Source organism: Coccinella septempunctata, chromosome 2, assembly GCF_907165205.1.
Source record: "Coccinella septempunctata chromosome 2, icCocSept1.1, whole genome shotgun sequence".
Taxonomy (NCBI): domain Eukaryota; kingdom Metazoa; phylum Arthropoda; class Insecta; order Coleoptera; family Coccinellidae; genus Coccinella; species Coccinella septempunctata.
In genome coordinates this window covers 25,965,540-25,988,190 of record NC_058190.1, presented here as the reverse complement: position 1 = coordinate 25,988,190, position 22,651 = coordinate 25,965,540, and the positions used below count along the sequence as shown (strand labels likewise).

Here is a 22,651-nt window from a genome sequence, read left to right as displayed (position 1 = left end):
GGAGAAACAGTCCAGTAATGCATCATGATATTCATACAGTAACACTTTTGAGTCATAAAAATTTAAGGATGTGCCATGTAGATTACATATTTTTTGACATCTCACTAATGGTGAGTTCATGCCAATATTTGTTCTCCTGAAAGGAATGTTGAACATTTCATGCCGTCTAGTTGTACGATTAGGTACATTAAAATCTAATGATGTTAGTAATTCGGTTGAATCGATATGCGAACTCATTATTTTGAATAAAAATAATATGTCATTTTTGTTCCTACGACCAATCAGACTGACAATATTACACTCCTTTTGTATTCCAGAATAGTCACTGTTGGCAACAGTGATATTAGTTTTACGAGCTAAGTGTCTCAAAAATTTATTCTGTACTCTTTGCAGCCTATGGGCCTGTTCCGATATTGCTGAACAGTACTGTCAGTATTTCAGAAACGATGCCTATTGGCCCAGTCGTTCGAGTTCTATTGTTATTCGATTGCGGGCCAGTACTAACAGCAATATCGGAACAGGCCCTATGATGCTCTTATTTCGATTATTTTTGTTTTTCCAATTTTCAACTAGAGAATTGAGGTTCGTTGTTTTTGATTTAGTTTGGCTGTGATATATCGATCATTTTTGAGAGTCTATGGATTTATTGTTAACTCTATGGTTAAGGAATTTACAGATAAAGTATTGATATTTTTCGTAACGGTATTTGAAAGAACCTGTATATTAATGTCAGAAATATTTACGATTACAGTTTCATTATCAATTTTGGAGCCCCGTAAATTTTAAAGCTTCCTTTGATTTTTAGTTGGACTAAAGAATGATTTCAAATTAAAAAGACTTTAAAATCGTGAATAGAAAACCTGGATGCCTATGGACCTCATTATTGATTATTAAACTGACTTTCGTTCAAGTATGAAGGTTTCTGTGAAAGTTTTCATCACTATTTTACGCTAATATTTGTTAATTAAAAAATGCTCTTCAGGTGAAGTTTTCTTCAGGTTCTCCAAAAATGTTCGCGAAAAAAGGAGGAAGGTTGCTTTGCTTTAAAATAAGGGGTATCGCTCCTTCGAACAAATAGGCCAGTCAAAATCTACACTTTTGTTGTGCTTTTTGTATAACCCGAAAAAATACTAGTTTTTGTTTCAATTTTTGCCCTGTTGCTCTCAAGCGCTGCGATTTTTGGCAGACAATATACATGCAATTCAATCAATTACTCATTGAATAGAATCAATTGAATGATTTACTACGATGATAACGCTTCACATAAGCTGAAGTAGTGAAAATTGGAAAAAAAATTTTTGATAATGATTTTTGGGGATTCAAAAATTCAATGACTTTAGGGGAAAATATTAAAATTGGAATTGGTATGGTAGGTCTATGGTAAGCAAACCATTCGAAATCGACTTTTGCATTAATTTTTTTAATCGTGTTGTTGGTTGAATTACTATTTATCGCAACTGACTCAAGTATATACAGTGGATGCAAAGTAATTACAATTATCACCTTCATTAACCTTGTGGAAAGTACACACAACGTGTAATAAGCTATGTATTTATGTAAGATTCTCGCTTCGGTTCAGTGTTTTTCGCGTCCATCTTTCTATAATAATAAAAACTAGTTTAACTAGGTATATATAAATTCTTGACTATAAATTTTGTCATGTTGTTCAATCAACAGAGAATATCAGATAGAGTGATTTTTTTGTTACATTTTCAGGATTATATACTGCTCCACAAAAATTAAGGAAGTTCTGAAATTTTGAGACTCTTTCAAAATTATCAATTTTTCCCAAAAATTTTTCAAATATGAAAAATCTAAATGTTTAGTCACTTATCTAACTCCACATCAGATGAAAATTTGAAATTTTGAGACTCTTTCAAAATTATCAATTTTTTCCAAAAATTTTTCAAATATGAAAAATCTAAATGTTTAGTCACTTATCTAACTCCACATCAGATGAAAATTTATCTTTAGAATTTGTAGTATGCACAAAATCAGGACACTCAACAAATTTGAAAACAAAGTTCGGTAAAAAGTATATCCTCTTCGAACATAAACAACAGCCTGACAACGCCTTTGCATATTTTCGATCAGGTTTTTGAACTAGACTGATTTCTCCCCAAAGTTGCGCTAAAAGCCGTTTCGAGTTCTTGAAGTATATGTGGAGGTGATTGATGAGAATCCAAACCTCTTTCTAGCTGATCTTAAGTTTCTTCAAATCTGAGGTTTGGCGACCGAGGGGACAGAGCCAAATGCGGAATACCATGAATTTCCACAGCCTCATCGACAATTCTCGCATTAAAGAGTGCATGGTCCATTATACAGGGTGGTCCAGATCGTAACCAAGAAATTTTAACCACGTATTCTACATCAAAAATAAGCCCTAGTTTATCATATAAACATATGCCGAGAAATATTTCCTGTCCGAGATACAGGGTGTTAAATTTATAGAAAAAAAAATGTTTTTTATTAATAACTTTCACACTGCTTGAAATATTTTCATGAAATTTGAGACATAGATTTTGAGCGTCAAGTAGAACTGTCTGCATAATATAATTTCTTTTCTATTCTAGCAGTGGCGTCCGTACTGCAGCGAGACTGAATATTTTCAGATAAAACAATGATACGCCACTGGTTTTTCCGACAATGAAAATTACTATTCAAATCCTTATTTAATTTGGAGCAAATTCGGTCTCTTGACTTTTTGCTGTACGAGGCACCGTTTCCGGTTAAAAAAATTAAACACATTCTCATGCATGAAGAAATCGCCAAAATTTGATATGGTAGGTACATAATAATAATAATAAGACTATTTTTGTGAACGATTTCTTCACGCATGAGAATGTGTTTTATTTTTTCAACCGGAAACGGTGCCTCGTACAGCAAAAAGTCTAGAGACCGAATTTGCTCCAAATTAAAAAAGAATTTAAATAGTAATTTTTATTGTCTGAAAAACCAGTGGCGTATCATTTTTTTATCTGAAAATATTCAGTCCCGCTGCAGTACGGACGCCACTGGTAGAATAGAAAAGAAATGATATGATGTAAAAAGTGCTCATTTACTCTCAAAACCTATGTCTCAAATTTCATAAAAATATTTCAAGCAGTGTGCAAGTTATCAATAAAAAATATTTTTTTTCTATAATTTTAAAAACCCGTATCTTGGAGAGGAAACATTTCTTGACATATGTTTATATGGCAAACTAGGGCTTATTTTTGATGAAGAATACGTGGTTAAAATTTCTTGGTTACGATCTGGACCACCCTGTATTTATTATTAAAGCCCCGTTGCAACAGCCGAAAATTCTCTAGAGAATTTACTGTAAATTCTCTGCAATTACATATGTACTTTCGGTGGAATTCCCTGTTCAGTTGCATACAAAATAATTTCTTACGTTTACTTGCCAAAATTCTGCAGAGAATTCTCCAGAAAATTTTCGGCTGTAATAAACGGGCTTAAGAATTACAAATTTGGCGAGGTATCAGCATGAAAAAAAGGAATAATAATATTGTCAATGACTTGTTCCAAGTAATTATACGCATTCGAGGTATCAATTCTCTAATTTCATTGAAACAAATGCTTTCCCAAATAGTACCTCTAAACGGAGGAACTTCCTGAATCGATCTGCAATTTTTGGGCACCAAAAGATGAATCCATAGCCGAACTATCCTCTATAACTCGACTCATCTGTGAAAAATACTTACCTCCATTGATCGTTCCAATATATCTGCTCATTCTCACAATCCAATCAAAATTTTGAGAATACTTCTCAAAAGTCGTCGAGTATGTATCTACATATCTACAAAGTCTCAAAGTCTTCGACGAACTGCGTCATTCGAAACCAAAACACCAGATGCGTTCAAAAGCCGTTGTGGCATGATTCGACAAGTACCCAAAGACTCTCTACTGGAACTCTACAGGAAGTACTTAGAAGTCAGAAACCGATCTTGTGCAGGAGTGGTAGATCTTGGGTGTCCACTTATTGTGACTTTTGGTCACGTTACCACTTTCTAGATATCGATGGACGATAATTAGCAACGTCTGATTGCGTCGCCTCGAACAATTAATAGCCCTATTATTGGCCTCATGAGCACTAAGTTAGGTTTAGATTCCTCCTAAATGAACTGTTGGATAAGAATCAAACTTTTGTGGAGCAATTTATTTTCTCGGATGCTTCACACTCCAGGATTCATAATATCTGAAAATGAGTGAGTAAAAATTAAGGTGAAAATTCTTGTCCCTGATATATACTAGGCAACACGTCAATTTCCATTTCAAATCACAAAACTCTTCATGTAGGTTTGAGAAGGTTGGTCATTGATGGAATTTCCTATCTTTTATTATTTCAGGAATTGAACTACTTTTTATGTATTTTGAGGACAACGACACAAGGAGTGATTGATGATATTGCAGTGTTATCGAACTCACGCCTTCTTGGTAGGGTAGTACTTAAAATTATCTGAAATGAAAAGTCTCGTTATGACCTGTGTTCATGTTTTTTTTTTCAACAAAATTTACATGGAATTGGTAGGCAAAACGTGGGACTTCTTGTGGTGAAATAATATCATCAATAGTCAAGTTGAAAAGAGGAAAAGAGATTATTCAAAAAATCTCAAGCCTGATGACGACAAGTTCACCTGAAAATGTTTGGAAGTTTTCAGATCTCGAAAAAATATACAAAAATTCCAGGCCGCCATATATCTACCTAATAATTGTCACCCATGTCCCATATTGATCATTTTTATATAAATTTGTTTCATAATGATACTTCATTTGTTTCCCTACTTTGTCTGATGAGAAAGCATCGATAAATATGGAAATGTATTTGGCAATCACCTTCGGTATCTAATCACGATGCAGCATATTTGAATGAATATGGTGCTAGATGAAATATTGCAAATTTACGCAACGAATCGAAGTTGGCTCACCATTAAATGTGAAATGGCATCTGTCTACAGACCTAGTACTAATAGAATTAATCCTTATATGAATTGGATGGTGCAGAAACAAAGTAACATTAGTGAATTATATTTTCTCTTTACAGTTACTGACAAAGAGCAAAAATTAAAACTTATGAGCTTTAATTTTTGCTCTATGAAATTTTTGCCCCTAGCAAAATTAAATCTTGAGAATAAACTCCTCTAGGCCAAAATTCGTTTTTGTAGGTTGCTTCTTTTGACTCCATTGGAAAGCCCATATTGAATTTAGAGGGCTTACATTTCTTATTCGTATATCACTTTCTTTGGCCTTCAAGTTGCCCTTATTAGAGATGTAATCCTCAACATCCTTTGATGTTAAAATGGTTTTTTCCTTAGATTTGAACATGCCTCGGTCCAACAAAAGTCCATTCAACTTAGATATCGCTCTCCTCGCCTGTATTACTTTTTTGCCGAGTAACTTCTTTAAAATCACCCTTTGCTTCGTTTTCAATATCATGAATTTATTGATCGTGTACCAAGTTGATTATTTTATTGATGGACTGGATTTTTTCGTCGAGGTTTGTTGTAGTTTGTGGACTTTTATTTTCTCTTATGTTAATTTCTCTGTGGCTCTGTGGTTCTTCTTTCTTGGTACTTAGCTGTCATCTCTACGTCATCTAGCATTTGATGGGTAGTTCTAATGTCACTCTTCTTGTTCTGTAGCCTCTGGACTTTAGTCTCATCTCTGTCTTGTTTGCTTGCGTCCTTTTGTGTATTCAATACTACTACTATAACTTTTTATGTTGTTTACCTCCTTTTTTGGTTCGACTGCATTCACTTTGTCCTTTAGAATATTAATATATCCCTGTAATATTTTGTGGTTTTCTTGAACTTTTCTCAAGATTTCCATCAAATATTGGTTTTCAATGCTCAGTATTTTCGCCTGCATTTCAAAATTTGTTGTTTGGATATCTTGATCTGGAATTTCTTCGTTGTATATTTCGTGCTTGCTAGAGTTTAGTCTTGTATGCATTATAATTCAGTTTTTTTTAATATAACTTTTTTACCATGATCTGACGGATCGCCTTTATGCGGCTATATTTTGTGGGTACAGTAAGCAAGATAATGAATTCATTCCATTCGGCTTTCCCACACTGTACCTATATTGAATATGGGTTGGTTAAGCATTTTAATGATTTTAAGATTTTCTATTACTATGAAAAATTTCAATTTTCGTAGTTTTTGTATCAAAAAAGTGAAAGTATTCAATTGTTTGATATTCGCGATAGTTAATTCCATTCATAAACTTCATCTTTGAAAAGTTCTCTATTAAGAATATATGAAAAATTGAAACAAAAACATTTTCATTTCGCGCATGGTCTACCATCCGACCATTCGAGAGACATCATCCTCGGCGTGTCTATAGAATACTTTTTTTGCTGTTTCGTTTCGGGTAATGTGCACAACTATCGAATTCCCTGATGTAAATAAACATTTTATCGAACTTTAGACGGTCCTCGAATATAAACCTAAGTTTAGCCGGCTAATCTTTGGTTTATCCTCACACCATTCTTTAGCCGTAATATATATTGAATATCATTATCATCATTCATCAAATTGTTCAAATATCAACCAATAATAATAAACTGTTTTTATTCCGATCGTGATTTTTGAGCGTTTATCCAGATGATCTAATCCATTAATTGAATCTTCATTTCGCTAAGAAATCTTTTCTGTTTATGTTTTGTGAAAGTAACCTCGTTTATTTTGATCAATACTCAACCCTTGTCAATGGGTCATTGACCATTTTTCTGACCTGATATTCATTCCGTAGCGTGCGATTGTGGATTCAGCTCTAGGAAATTTTTAAGGAGTTGTAAGTATGTCAAACATAATGAAGCAAAGATATGCATATAATCAGTTCAAAATGAATAGGGCTTAATATTCATCTCGTGAGAATTCAATGTGTAAGGTATATATTTATATACTTATATTTATATAATCAAAACAGTTTTTTTTGGGAAGTTTTCAGAGTTTTCGTTTTCTATAACGTGCACATTATAAATAGATATTTTATTAGGTGTCCTATTATTCTGGTGGTAATTATTCTTCAAATAAATTCATTATTTTTTTATTATATTTACTATGTATACAGGGTTATTATATCAGAATATAAACCGGATATGAGTTTTCCATTGCTGTATCCCGTTACCGGGAATAAATCTACAAAAAGAAGAAAAAGTAATTTCTTAGGGCTAGTTGCGACTGTGTGCCCTCCTGTGACCTGTGACTAAAGGACCCAACCGTGACCTGGAGATCCTCCCACACTCAGGGCATGGATAGTCACCAACCAGATCTGGCCGCTGCTGTATCCTTCTTGATTCTCCATTATAACTGTGTACCAAAGACCTCCACTGTGACCAGTCTAACGCTAGTTGTTCCCAGTTATGATTGGCATTAACTAATTGATTGATGTAGTGTATCCTTAAACCGCTTATACTGGCCTCCTGGTTTCCGGGCTCCCTCAGTGAATTCGCCATATAGAGCTATTTTGGGGAGTCTTGTGTCTTGCATCCTCAGAATGTGGCCGCTCCATCTGAGACGGGCCCTCGTTACTTGAGTCTCAATTGTTGAGACTTCTTCATTCGAAACTTTGTGGAACAATCTGATGTGCATTATCTGTCTTAGATGACGTTGCTGCGTTTGTTCGAGCTGTTTAATATGTCGCCTGTAGGGCATCCAGCTTTCGCTTCCCTAAAGAAGCGTTGGGAGGACCACTGCTTTGTAAACAGCTGTCTTGGTCTTCAGATTGAGGTCGTGATTTTGAAATACTCTGTCCTTTAGCTTCCAGAATGACCATGATGCCGAATTGATTGTTTTGTATTTCCGTGTCTAGATTAGCCCTAGTATTTATGAAGCTTCCCAAGTATTCGAATTGTTCGACCTGTTCTAGAGTTTCATTCTCCAGGCTGATATCTGTTTGAAGGCTTTCTGGCGGACTTACCAGGATTATGGTCCTGAATATAAACCGGATATGAGTTTAGCCTTGTGGTTTCAAACACTTCTCCAGAGGAACATCATTTCCTTGAGATATCCCCGATATCAAAAGTTAAACTCTGTTGGACCCCAGTTTCCGGGCTCGTGGGGGTGCTCCTCGGCTTTCTGATGTCAGTCGGGCACTGTTATCTCCTCGTCTCCTTGGAGATAGTTGGGTTCCCGATCTTTCCGCACTTCTTTTCGAAGTGGGTGTTCTTTTTCATGTTCTTCTACACGACTTTATAGATGTCCGCTTTCTGCTTGACTGTATAGATATTTTCGTTCAATTGAAATTACTTCAAATACTCTGCTAGTGTTTACGGTGTTTACAGATGGTCTTGATATCTTTCAACTTCCATTGTCTCTTGATGTGTTCCTCGTTCCTCGAGATCTCTGCATTTCGAAATTATTTCGAGGCAGTAGATTGTTACTACATATTTGGATTCGCCACGTCGATGAATAGTACTCCATTCTCGCTTTATTGAGTAATATGTCAGGTCAATTGTGCGGCGTACAATGTCTTCCTCTGCTGTTTTTGTTTTGTAGACGCTTCGGCCATCGAAGCATTTATGTAATTTAAGCAATCTTGGACCATCACTACTATCGGTGTTCGTTCGACAAATTTTTGCTTCTCGCTGTTTTTAGGACTGCACCATAAGAAACTAGATGCAGGTAATCCAATGAATTTCCTTTTTGTAGGTAAAACGTCCTTACTCAATATGTCAATTACGACATAGTTGATTGGATGTATTGAGTCAGGGAATTACGAATTACTATTCGATGAAGGGGATTTGTTCCTTCAAACTCAGCAACGTATTTTCCCATGTCGAAATCAAGTCGTCAGCGGAATACTTCTTGTATCGTCTTGGTGATCACGCACACTTGATGGACTTTCGTCGTCAATTTATTCTGGCTTTTCTTCCCCAGGTATGTAAATTTCATCTGGGGCGTTGGTGCTGATCTGTACTTATTGCTAACTGACTCTGAAGTTCTTGTTTTAATTCGTCGATCCTGTCCTTTGGTAAACGTTTCTTTCTCAAAATAACGCGACGTTGTTCAGTTACAACGTCAGATTTGGTTAGGTTAGGTCTTGCCTGGTGTCATATCCAGCGCTGGCTCCAGACGTGCTAGGTGGTCTATGGACATGCTCTGACGATCCCCAGGCAGCGATTCCTATCAGAGGCTCTATCAAAGAGTATCAACTCTTGATACTCTTTGGCTCTATATAGGATGTGTGAGCAAAATGATAGTGGAACGGGACTGCGGACAGCAGGCGTAGCTGGCTGTACCGTCTACGTCGTTACGGTGGCGACCAGAGGGACCATTCACTAGATACTTGTCAGGCAGGACAGACATTATTTATTATAATTGACAGAAGTGCTTTGTCGAAAGTCTAATTTATAAAATTAGTGAATGAAACTACGATAAAATACTGTAGTACCTACCTAATAACAGAGACAATAGAGCATTTATATGTTACCTTAAAACAAGAACTATTGAAACAGAAAGGATGGCCTCTGGAGACCTAAACAAGGGTATTGAAAATCGAAGTTAAACACATCGCGAAAACAGGAGAAAGTTTCTTTATATTCATATTGTGGAGAATCACTTATCTTTCCTTCGTAAGATTATCTCCAATGAAACTGTTCAACCAGTTCAGCATTTGAAAATATTCGACTATACCCAGAAGGAGTATTTGGAAATATCTAGTACGAAAATAATCAAAAAACAACAAAAGATTTACTTAATAATTTCTATTCACTTTTTTTGATCTAAGATCTCGATAAAAAATTATAGTATCCTTGTTCGAGTGTGATTAATGAAAATATGCTCTCTCCATTCAACTCAAACTAGAACAAGGTTATAGTAACTTATGTCAACACTGAATATTTATATCCGTGAAAGAATTTTTGTCGATGGTCAGATATAAAACCTCCGGTAACGGAATCGGAAATGGGAAGTGTTTTTAACTTCAGTGAACAGTTCCTGAAATGATACTGTTGCTTTGTGCATGAATACATAAGAAAACTGCGAACAGAAAAGTTTATGCGATTGCGATACACTATTTCTGTTATTAAATCCTCGTAATATAGCATGAGAAAAAAAAGCAGCCTCTTTCAATTCCTACCCAATATCTATTTGAGGGGAATACCTACATACTGCCAAAAATATTGTATTGAGTATTTTCTATACAACCAATAAATAAAAATCTTAGCGTCTGTAATTGTTTTTGTGATTTTCATGTTATATGAATCTAATCAAAACTTTTTGAAATAGGTTTTTTAGGGAAAGAAAATGATTTTTACTATTTTCGGCTGATCTATAATACCTCGTTTCGAAAAAATTCGAATGTGGGGAATTTAGATAATTGCAATTAATTTTTTTCTACAACAAGAATGTTTCGATTGATTTCTTTTTGTTAGATGGGCAAAAATTTTGTTCAAGCGAAATTTTCATTTTTGCATTATTCATGAGTAGAGCAATTGAAAAAAAGCAGGATTTATTTCCTTGACAGTTAAACTTAACCATATAAAAAAACGAGTAAGCAAAATTAATTTTTCAATGAAAGCTTCATACTTCAATTTTTCAATACATATGATAGCTTTAATTATTGGAAAAAAGTGAATTTCATGTGAAACTGAACAAACTTTGAAGAGAACTTTTGAATTTGAATCATTTAAGAAATGAAAGCATCAGCTGGTGAAAATGTTTGAAAAATCTTTCCACATTTCTCATAAAATTATTCTATTGAATTATCAATTAATTCATTGTGATGAATTAAACAAATTAAAGTTGAAAATGGTCAACATAAATACAATAATATATCTATATCTAAATAACTCTCAAATCTTATTCATTTACTGTTTACCACGTTAAACTAATCTGTATCAAAAATATGTATTGTATTGAGCTAATTGATATTTTAATGGAATAATCTTATTAGAAATAGAAATGTGGAAAGTTTTTGTAAATATTTTCACGAAAGGACGTGAATGTACGGTTTATTATTTAAACAGTGTTTTCAGATAGTACCAGACCAGTGTATTTTTCGAAGGTTATTTAGCACTACCTGAAATTCGCTCTGTTGTATTAAAAACCATCATATGTAATGGAAAATGAAAATACATAGGATTTTCTGAAAAATTGTTATGAAAAAATAAATTTTTGCTTTTTTTTTCGTTTTAATGAATAAATTCAATAAAATTCAATTATTATTTCATCGTTAAGTAATTGAAGTTTCAGAGAGAAAAATAAGCAGTGGTACCTTAACTTGAAAATTCGAAATTTTGCTTACCAAATTTTTGGTTTGAAAATTTGGTTTTTTCAATTGTGAGTCGTGAATGAATATCTCGCTTCAAAAAAAATTCATCTTAAAGAAATGAAACATGAAAATTTGTATACAGGGTGTATTTAGGTGAGGCTTTTTTTCAACTTTTCAACAGAAGGTAGAACAGGTCAAAATAAACAAATAATTCGTTTAATCAAAAATCACCTATAAAAAACATTGAATAATAATTACTGAAATAGATTCTAAATGCGACCCTAGATAATTTGTTTTCTGAATTATTGCAAAGCAAAGGAAAAAACTTATTTCTTGATGACTGACTCTACCATATGGTTACGTTCAGGATATTTGCCAGTTAGATTTTTGCGTGGGAATGAAAGAAGAAAGGATTGCTGAATTTTTCTCATTATTCCATTACTTAAATGATTTTATTGAATGGCTCATTTCGATACCAACTGACAGAAAAATACTGAGGACCAAGTGTAAAAATATAGAATACTAGCTGACCCGGCAAACCTAGTTTTGCCATTTAAATTATTTCTAGGGTAGATAATAATAACTAACTCATCGTGATTGCTCGATTGGTCGTAAGAAAAAGAAATGCCTTTTTTCTGTTCTGTACAATTTTTTTTCCGAATATTTTGTTATATAAATCTTCCCCTAATAATAATAAACACAACAAAAAAAGAATTGTCCAATTTGGTGCGATCGTTTGAATAATAAAGCATTTTGAAGTAAACCATAGATCCTCTTTTATTAATATAGATTATTAGTTCGAAATCTCACCATTAAAATTATTCATAAATTTTTCCACAATGGTCATCATTGTCTCAATATTCTTCACCCTAAATCGTACGATACAACAATTTTTTCAAATGACCTCATGTAACTAATCAGATAGACTCGCGAGTACTGAACCATTCATTGTCCAGCCATATGTTTATGTCTTGTTTCGTTTTTCCGATGCTGGAGTCACCTTCCACATATTTGATATAGACAATTTTTGGTGAAATGATTTATTTTGATGACTCCTAACTTCAGTCAACAAAAGCCTCAACTTTGAAAACACCCCGAATATTTTCATTGATTGTTAACCAAATCGATAAATTTTTGTCCTGAAAAAATTAAAAACGAGAAATCATTTTTTTATCATTTTTTGTTACTAGTGTATTTCAATGAGTGCAATCATCAGTACTCTCAGAAATGTGATTTTTTGTGTTTTTGTGTCGATCGGAGCATAAGCACATTTCCAGGTTGTAAACGCTTTTTGTACCAAATTTAATAAAGCTAGTTGGATGGATACAAACGATTTTTATCAAAATATTGATGAGTTAAAAAGCAATTCAGAATGTTGAAGGAAAACGTACGGAACATTAATATTCGCGTATCCGCGTTCATGTGCTTCCATTCGACGCAGTGAGAAGTACTTGGAATATCAATACAGAAAAAGGAAGGAAGAAATATTCGAGTTCCGGAACCCGAAGCAATGCAAGCCTCACTTTACGAGATTTCCATTATTGGTTGAGTTGAAGTTTGATCCTTTGTTTTACCTGAACTTTCCCGATGGTCCGAAATGACGTATAATAGTTTAAAGTAGATGTTCCTGTTTTCGTTATGTTAAGGAAATTAAAAATTCAATTCGAACTCTGGTGAGTTCTAGTGAATAAAACATTGATGATATCGATAGAATGTTCTCAACCAGGTCATTACTAATTATAAGGATAACCATTGAAAAAGCAATTCTAATAATAACCAATTTCCAGAAAAAAATTCAATAATTTTTCACTTGTCCTACTTTCGTCATAGATATGTCATATTTCTGTCACATAATCCAATCCTTCACAATCGAAGATTAAATGGAGGGCTAAGATAAATGTTATTATTGAAAAAAAAACAGAAAATCAAATGAATAAAACAGAAAATAAAATAAATAATTCGAAAACACCACGAAGCAAATTCTAACAACTCATTTTTCTGGTAATCAGGAATACCCTTGGGGCCGAAGATTGAAGGCCCGAGCCACGGCCGAGCCGAACCGCTTAGCGACATTTTTCATATCTTTTGACGAGAAATAAGAAAGAAATGCTCAAATTTGCAATAAGTTGAATGAGTTATTTACAATGAAAAAAATATGATTAGGCAAAATTCTGAACGAAAACAAAATTGCTTCTGTTATCTCAGATATTTCAGCATGGAACTTAGTTATTGCACCGATTTGACTGATTACAGTACTCTTCAACCGAAAAGCGAATGATTCATTCAACCTAGAATTTTGTTTCCACTCGAAAACTATGCATCGTAGACATTGCACGTTTGCGTGTTTTCCAAGTATAAGCAGAATTCCAGCTGTAATTAATCATCCGATATTGTTTCATTTTTGAAAACGTATTGGCTCCAATTATTCATTTTCCAAAATGCCAAGTGAAGGGACTAATAATAGATAATCACTAAATTAATAATGCGAATCGTTATGAATTGAGCCATTGAGTCAGTGGCGCATCTAGAATAACATTATGAGGAGGCACACATAGCTGCATGCTTGATGAAAGTAGTTCCGGAGGCGTTTTTTAAGGTTTTACCATGGAGAAAAGTTATCTTTTCGACGCTTTGAGGGGGACAAGTGTCCCCGAGCATAGTAGATATATATATATATATATAGAGTGTTTTCAAAGGTGAGGCTTTTTTTTTGACAGAAGGTAGAACACATAAAAAAAAAGTTTTACAAAATTTCATTGAATTTCAAGTACGGGACTGTGGAAAGTGACTCATGCATTGCAAAAACGAAACAAAACATAAACATATGGCTGGACAATGAATGGTTCAGTACCAAGTTCATCGGATTAGATGCATCAGGTCAATTCTGAGAGAATCATAATTGTTGTATCGTGCAATTTAGAGATGAAACGAAATTTAGAGAATCGAGGCAGATTCCTGAAAGTGCTTATGTTAGTATTGTTGAAAAAGTGCTATGATGTATTTCCATTTCATCTCATTTTTACGACGATTGTTGGAATGTTTGAACAAGCAGATTGTGTTGCCCATTGTGAATTCGTGAATAATTTACTAATTTTATTGGTGAGATTTTGAAGTATTTTTCTATTTTCCACACCTGTATCCTGAGTCTCTTCTGTCAGTTGGAATCCATTTCATAAAATCGTGTAAGTTACTAAAAAATAATGAGAACAATTCAGCACTCCTAAGTTTTCATTTTCATCACCACGTAAATATCGAACGAGCCAATATCCTAAACGAAACCACATGGTCGAATCAGGAGAAAAGTTTTCTCCCACTGCTCTGCGATAATTCAGCTAACAAACGGTCTAGGGTCATATTAGTATCTAAGTAGGTGATTTTCAATTTTTTTTTGAACTTTGTCATTCTAAAAGTTTTGTTTAGGTGATATTTGGTGAAACGCTACATTTTGAACAGTTCTGCCTTCTGTTGAAAAAAAAAGACTCACCTTCGAATACACCCTGTATATACAGGCTGTTTCGCTGGTGACGCGGATCTCGATTACCCTAAAGCAGTGGAATTTTCGAATTTTTTTCAACACGGAATCATTCAGGTTAATTGGGGCTATATTTTGAAATTGTTTGTACAAGGTGTTTCAGGAAAGTAGTAGGAACCAAATATGTTTTTTCTTATGGAATAACCTGTATTGCACTACATATTTGAAAATGATGGTGAAAATAAAAGTAAGTTTATGTGACATCTCACTCTCTACTCTGGAACATAAAGTAGATGCAACTAATCTTTCTAAAATGACTGCAAATTCATCGTTTTTCCAAATGAAGGTGCGCACTAGTGAACGCAATGTTTCCCTGCTGGCAGACTTGTCGTTTTCTGTTGTAGTGATCCCAAGGAATCATATACAGAAGAATCAGCCTCCCTAAAATTCTTACTCGTGAATGTCAATAGCTCACTATTTATTCTAAAAGCTTCATATCGCGATATGATGACAAGTGATTTGCGGTGCGAATTAAGCCAGAATCTGCTTCCAATATTCACGAAATATTTTCAAACATTTTTACCGTTTCAACGCCAAAATACGTATTTTTCAAAACCTATGACATAGTTTGGTCAGGCCAAAATACAGCTTCAATATTCACATCTTTTACTTCAGTAAAAGATTGAAGCCTCACGATTTAGTGCTGTTACTGAAATATCCTTTCATTCTATCGAAAAAATTTGTCAAACAATTTGGTTTTAACGCAAATTTTTATTTCAGAAAATTCTGATATGGTTAGCAGTTATTGCAGCTAGTACGATTGCTCTACCTCAAGGTGCTCCAGAAAAAATATGCCAGTCCATGTTACCAGTTCATCCAGGTTCACTGCCACAAAATAGTGGATCGCCATTTTCTATAGTGCCAAGACGATTTCAAGGAAAAGTAATTCTGGTGCTGAGTTCTCTGTTGGGAGCACCATTCCAAGGTTTTATGATCCAAGGTCGAAGTCCTGATGGTAGAATATTGGGTCAATTCGAGAGCTTAGGTGAATTTGCCCACACAATAAACTGTGAAGGTCAGGGCGATACTACCACTCACAGTAATCCCAATCCGAAAAATGTTCTGGAATTCAAATGGAATCCGCCATCAGGTTACGAGGGACCTGTTATTTTCAAGTATGTTAAAAAAATATTTATCTACGATGCACAAGGGTTTTCCAATTTATGTGTTTCCTTAAGTATTATATCCTTCATGAATCACTTGTAATAAAAGCTATTATTCACTGGTCTATCAAACTTTATGGTCTGAACCATAAGCAGAGGCTTTTAACATAGAGATATGGCTATACAGGGTGTTTTCAAAGGTGAAGCACTTTTTGACAGAAGATAAAAGTCATCAAAATAAGTCAGTTCACCAAAAATCGCCTATATAAAATATTCATGGCGAAGATATGCCGGAATTCCGACAAAATTCCATTAAATTCCAAATACGGGACTGTGAAAGGCGATCGAAAAAACGAAACATAAACATATAGGTATACTTCATTCACTTTTATTTTAGCAGTCGGTTGGCCATGGAAATTTGACACATTTCACTCTGTATAGTACGAAAATGTGGGGTTATGAAGCTTGTCAAAACATTTTTGGGTTTTAAATCAACGCTATGTTGCCCGTTCTACGTAAAAGTTTTTGTTATTACGTATTTTATCACAATGTCGAATCTCTTCGGAAAATATGTGACGAACACAATTGAAGTTTATACAAACTGATTGAAGGCATACCAAATCCAGTTATTTGCATGGAAAATACAAGAGATCAGTATATCATAATATGCACTAGCTTGAGGGGAGTTAATGTTCGTTATCTTCTTTGGCTTACATCATTTGTAGATTTCAAAAATAATAACTCGAAGATGAAATGCATATGATGCAGTGGTTGGGAATGGGTATCTCCCGAAGGAATTAACAGATAATTACAAGAATGTTAAATTCTTCAACAAAAATCATCTTGCATCAATGGAAGTAAAAGGAATTGAAGTTTCAAGTTAAGATGAACTTCACCTTTGAACGAAAGTTTTACATGAATAAACAAGTAACAGGGCAACTTGCGCGTATTTGTGGCTATTCATCTTAATACATTTATGTAATAATAATAATTTTAGGTATTTATTAGTACCTTAAGACATTTACATTGTATAGGACAAGTCAAATGAAAAATAGAAAAATCCATTTTAGGGAACTTATTCTCCGATGACATTTATCGAAAATCGAAAGTAAACTTTTCGCATTAATTCACTCAAACATAAAATTCTCAAATGCCACCACTTTTTTGGGTCTCCCAATAGAAGGAAATTCTTTGTCATCCTCTTCATTCACAATCTTTCTGATTGTGGAAATATCCAGCTGAAATATATGTCGTTTAGATTCAGATGAAACATTAAATAAATTCTCTTACATTGAATATGTTCGCTACCGTCTAACGTATTGTGAATTTTAGAATATCAGGGTATGACTATATGAATGAGCGGACCTGAATTCTAAATAGCACTTCCTGAAACCCTGTCTCTTTTTTCAATCACTTTCGGCATTTTCATAATAAAAATTGATATTAGTTGTGGCAACGGCGTTATGACATTAACGACATTTCATGAGTGCCAACCTTACTTCGTTCTAGTTACAAAAACTTGAGAAAATTATTTCATGGCCAACCGACTGCTAAAATAAATTTGAATGCAGTATAGTTGGGGAGCCGAGAATGCTGAATCAAGTAAATACTTGAGCGTCGTGGAGACCTAATGGATTTTGAAAATTAGATGGTAAAAAGAAAAAAGCTTCTATTATGTATGCACTTTCAGCGGTGGGGAAAGCTTCTGCAGGTTTTCAAAGATGTAGCAAAAAAATCGTCAGGTGTACATACTCGAGCGTGTCAGATTAAGATTTTGTATTTGCCCTACGTGTCTCTGATCATAAATTCATGTTGATCTGACAGTTTGAGTGGGGGGCTGGCCGTACAGAAGAGTTGATAATGGTAAAAAAAATTTTTTTCGAACGTGTCAGATTTTTACAGGATATGTTTATTGGACCCACACAGCTACTTTTCAAGGGACTGACAATTCGGACATGACGTAAGATCACAGCGGTCCTTTGAAAATGCAAAAAAAAACCTTACTTGTACAAACTCGAGCGTGTCAGATTTTCATACAGATGGTTAATCTCGGTGTTTCAGATGTGTTGACCCATTAATCTCACACTAATCAGGCGGGGTTTTCTTAATCTGACAGTTTGAAGATGATAAAAAGGATTTTTTTTAAGTATCTCCCTTCCTGTACCTCTATTCGTTTCTGTTGTAGACGATAAAAAATTTTACCACTTTTGTCTGAAGCAATTTTACATACTCTTAACCGTTTTCGAGTTGTAGGGCGAGAAGGGCGAGGAGCTTAGCCACACATGCAAACGGCCAAGATCAATGTCACATTATATTTTTCTAATATTCTTGAATCATTAGATTTAAAACAAAAAAAGTTTCTATTTTGCAAGTTTGTCGCCCTCACACATATTTTCGTCACGGTTTAATTGTCAGATCAATAGAATGTATACTTTTCAACATGTAATTAACCACATATCTATATCCTAATCTGACAAGCTTGAGTATGTACAATGATCGTTTTTGTATTACTATTCTGGCAGGCTGTCCTAGACAATTCCCCCATATATAGATCTTGTTTTTGGTACAGGTACTCTACAGGGTCCCTTTATATTAGTCTGACACTCTCGAGTAAATCCCGAATTTTCCTCTTGGGCTCCCCAACTAATATGTCTGTTTATTTTTTCAAATTGTTCAGTACTTTAGAGTTTATCTGTGATATTGCCTCAGGTCACTTGAAGAGATCGAGGTATTGTATGATTTGAGGTGAACACAGTGTAGAAAGTGCTTTTGTTGAGAAAGTGCAACTATTGCTAGCTGATTTCACCCCATTTTTACGTCGGGTAAGATTGCTAGAGGGTTGGAAGAAGATGAAAATTCTGATAGCAATTGTAAAAAATTTGTGGATAATTTACACTAATTTCGTGTGAAATCTAAGTGACTTTCTTTTCTCGTACGCCAGTCATTGAAAATCTGCATTAGTATTTCACATGTGTACATCAATTCTCCTTGACCATTAGCTTTAATAGCAAACGAGGTGTCATCCGCCAAATGCTCTCAACAAGGTTCTCAGGCCATTGATAAACCATAGATCGACCCTTAAGGGACAACAAGATTATCATCATATTCTGTGGAAGCATGTTCGATCATTCGAGCTAATACTGAATGATTGAAGAGATAACTAAGAATCCACTTCGAAAATAAACCTCTAAACCCATTTCAATAGTTCATCGGCAATGAACCCATGCTGAAAACAATCAGATGCAGGTGGAAAACACTCTTGCAACATATTCACCTTGGTGCAAGCTGTCGTACATAAACTCACTATTTATTAAATTCGATATGAGCTGTCTAGGTGGACCAAGGATTGTAAAGGAACAGGATGGCAAGTTTAATAGCCATCCCCACCATGCGTGACGTCACACGGCCTACACTATTAATTGCAATAGCATGATTGGTTTGCCACAACAATTGTAGACGATTTTAGCAGAGGTATGTGAATACGCAGTTCATTAACTGTTCTGAAAGTCTGATGACGTCAGCAAAATTCTCTAATATACTGAGATAGGAAATGAGCTACCCTGTGGGTCTACAACCTTTGAGTTGGACCTTCCAATCCTAAAACCATGCTGCTGATTCGATAAGATTGAAACTTTAGCCAAAAATTTACTCATAAGATGGTACACAAATTTGACCGAAACTTCTGCTAGTTGGCTCAATATTGTTAAGCTCAATATTGCAATTCGGCGATCGTTGGCGATCTTCCCAACATTATCCGTTTTTTTATGTATTCGAATAACCCTGGCTAGTTTCAGTAAAGATGGAAAGATTTCATACGAAATAGATGAGTTGACAAGATAAGCCATATGTTCCATTATACTATAAGAGCAATTGATTTAATGATTTGAGAGTTCTTGCCGAGATGAGATCTGTACCCCTGTTTTCACTATTCTTCAGGCCACGTACAACATACACGACCTCATCAGGTGACATACAAATTGCAGTCCAGCAATTTCTGGGTGGTGCAGGAAAGCTCGTTAAAATTTGATAGTCCATCAAGGTGTTAATCCTTCATTTTTCCCTTCAAAAATGATGATGATGCATCAAATTTTGATGTTCTTTCCTGCAACTGGACGTTAGTAGAAAAAACTGAGTAGAAACTATTCATTAACCACTGTGAAATATTTCCCGAATGCCTCAGCAAAGAGTTTAGATCATACTGAAAAAAAAGCTAAAATAATCTGGGTGACATCGCACTCAACACAATGCCCATCATGTAGCATGTTGTGCAACAAATTATATCAAAAAGTCCAGGAACATTTCATGCTCTTCATCGGGCAAAGATTTTTTTTTCAAAATTTTAAATTTATTTTCACGATAAGAAAGTGCTGTCACCGTGCAATGATAACAATAAATAAAGCAACATCTACTTATCAAAGCGCAGCGATGAAAGATAGTAAACATGATTATAATAGAGCTGACAACAATTCAGTGAAAAAATATTGCGCACATTGGAAAGCCCTTCATTTTTTGAGAATAAAGCGCGTCATATGGTTGTTGCACCATATAGAATATATTTTTTTAACGAATCGATTTCACAGTGGCACCATAGCTCAAGACTACGGAACGTTCTGGGTTGGAGTGGAATCAGCACCAGTTCAGCTGGGCAGAAATTTGGTCGATGATGCTGTTCCACAATTTTCGAGGCCCACATTCTCCAATACACCACCAACGTTCGTGACTCCAGGTCATCGGGAGGCTGCTATGGATTTCGATCCATTTTACACAGGTTCGAAAAACTATGATTACATCTAGTCAAATTTTTATCAGAAAATGATCTCCTGCAGGATGTTCATCCACAAAACTCTGTTTCGGAAGTCCTGACGGATGCATCAAGAGTAAAAGCTGCAAGGCAGCTGTTGCAGTCTCCGTGGCTGGAGACAAATTCGATTTTGAGCTGAAAGCTTATCAAGGTGCCAAATGGGTTGGCGTTGGACTTTCTAATGATGACAAGATGGGGGATGATTCGGTCATTGAATGTGTTAATAATGGAAATTCCCTGGCTCCTTATTTGAGCTGGACTGGTGGAAAGCCTGATTATGGAGCTGCAAGGACGAAAAATGTGAGTATACGTTTCTCTTCTGATGGAATTAGGCAATTTATTCAAATTCCTCAAGCAGGAATCTTGGCTGTATTTCTCCGCCAAGTGAATAGTGCATAGGATATACACATGTGTTATGGCTAAAGATAGGTGTGTGCATAAACTTAAGATAAGCCGACTAACTTAGGTTTAGTATTAGTATTAGTACTAGCGCTAGTTCGATAAGTTTTTATTTAAATTTTTTAAATTTACTTTATTAGGAAATTTTCAGAGAAGTTGATGAACGAAATTAACTATCACGAATATCAAATAATTGAACTCTTTCACACTATTGATTTTTTATATTCAATTTATTTTTTTCACTGAAAAATACTGGAATTAAAATTTTTGTAAATGAAATCTTTCAATTTTAAACTCAGCTTCAACACATATGAGGTGGCAAGAGTATGCAGAAGGTTTTGAGACTTGCCAGATCGTGAATAGTTTGAATCCGTTTAAAAGCCAAAGGCCTTCTTTCTTGTAATCAAATTACTAAGACCAATAAAATTATCCTATACCTCGTAACACCAACAGGGTGAGTTAACAATAATCAAAATTGAAAAAACTGCCAATATCTCTTAAAAGTTATGAGTTTGCGGTTTTTATACTAACTAATTATACAATACTCTCACTATCTCAATAGCATTAAATGCTATTTTGCATAATAAGGAGAAGAAAGGTTACAATGGTTACATATAAATATAACGTTCAATAGTTTTCAATTCAAACATTTAAGGTGTTAATTTTATCTGTTAAGTTTAGTGCGCTGTGAATTGAGTCTAAGTTTTTAAAATCAGTTCACATATTTACAGAAGTTGGATACAGTGTTTTTTTCTGTATACAGATGTATATTCTCCCCATTGCTCAACAATTGGCTTGATAAAAAAATTACTTACGAAATAGAAACGATAGGTTCTAATGTTGCTATTCTTTTAAAACTTTAATAGGGAAATATATATTTTGTGGAAAAACATATTTTGTAAGTGATGAAGAGCGCCATAACTTTGAACATGGAAATAGTTGAAAACTATTCATCCTTATATCTATAGCAACAAGATTGGTGAATAGTTCCTCAGAATAAGGCTTTTGTTATTTTCATGAAGAAGAGTATCTCGTGGCATCATTCTTGCACTCTGCTTTTGCTTATTCAAAACTAACATCAGTATCTTCTCGAAGATAAACCTAAGTTCAGCTGGCTAGTCTGAAGGTTTAATTTACATCTATCTTGCAGTAACATAAAGACACAAATAAAGATCTATACTTTATACCTGCTGTGACTAGACTAGTGTTCGTGTTCAGACATTCCTGGATGAACAATTGTAACACTGTGTGCTTTATTAACTTCAGATAAATCCGAGGATAAATCTTTGTGCGATTCTGCGGATTTATTGGTTAAAAGATTTATTCAGAACTTGCATCTGGGTTACAGAGCTGTGTCTTCAATATTTCTATAAAAACTGTAAAATGATACCTTATCTCCTTCTCGATTCAGAGTTGGCACAGTAGTTGCTTTTTTATTTTTCTTCTCAAATATTATTATAGAACCCCGATGGTATATAGCATTCCGAAAAAGAAAGCAAAAAAGTAATTTTCCTCCATTGTCAATAGTCAATATTTTATTCAAAAATACCTAAGGCTCATTTACAGATTACATACAGTAATTGCCTACAAATCTTATTT

At 34.5% G+C, this 22,651-nt stretch overlaps 1 protein-coding gene across 1 annotated transcript in view; it reads left to right on the top strand.

Moving 5' to 3' along the window:
• Window positions 1–22,651, top strand: part of LOC123307978 (putative ferric-chelate reductase 1 homolog) — a 50,422-nt gene that overhangs the window by 10,517 nt on the left and 17,254 nt on the right. The window contains exons 2-4 of the mRNA XM_044890493.1: window positions 15,470–15,864; window positions 20,433–20,620; window positions 20,679–20,953. Coding sequence (XP_044746428.1) covers window positions 15,470–15,864; window positions 20,433–20,620; window positions 20,679–20,953 — 858 coding nt within the window. The remainder of the gene's footprint in view (window positions 1–15,469; window positions 15,865–20,432; window positions 20,621–20,678; window positions 20,954–22,651) is intronic.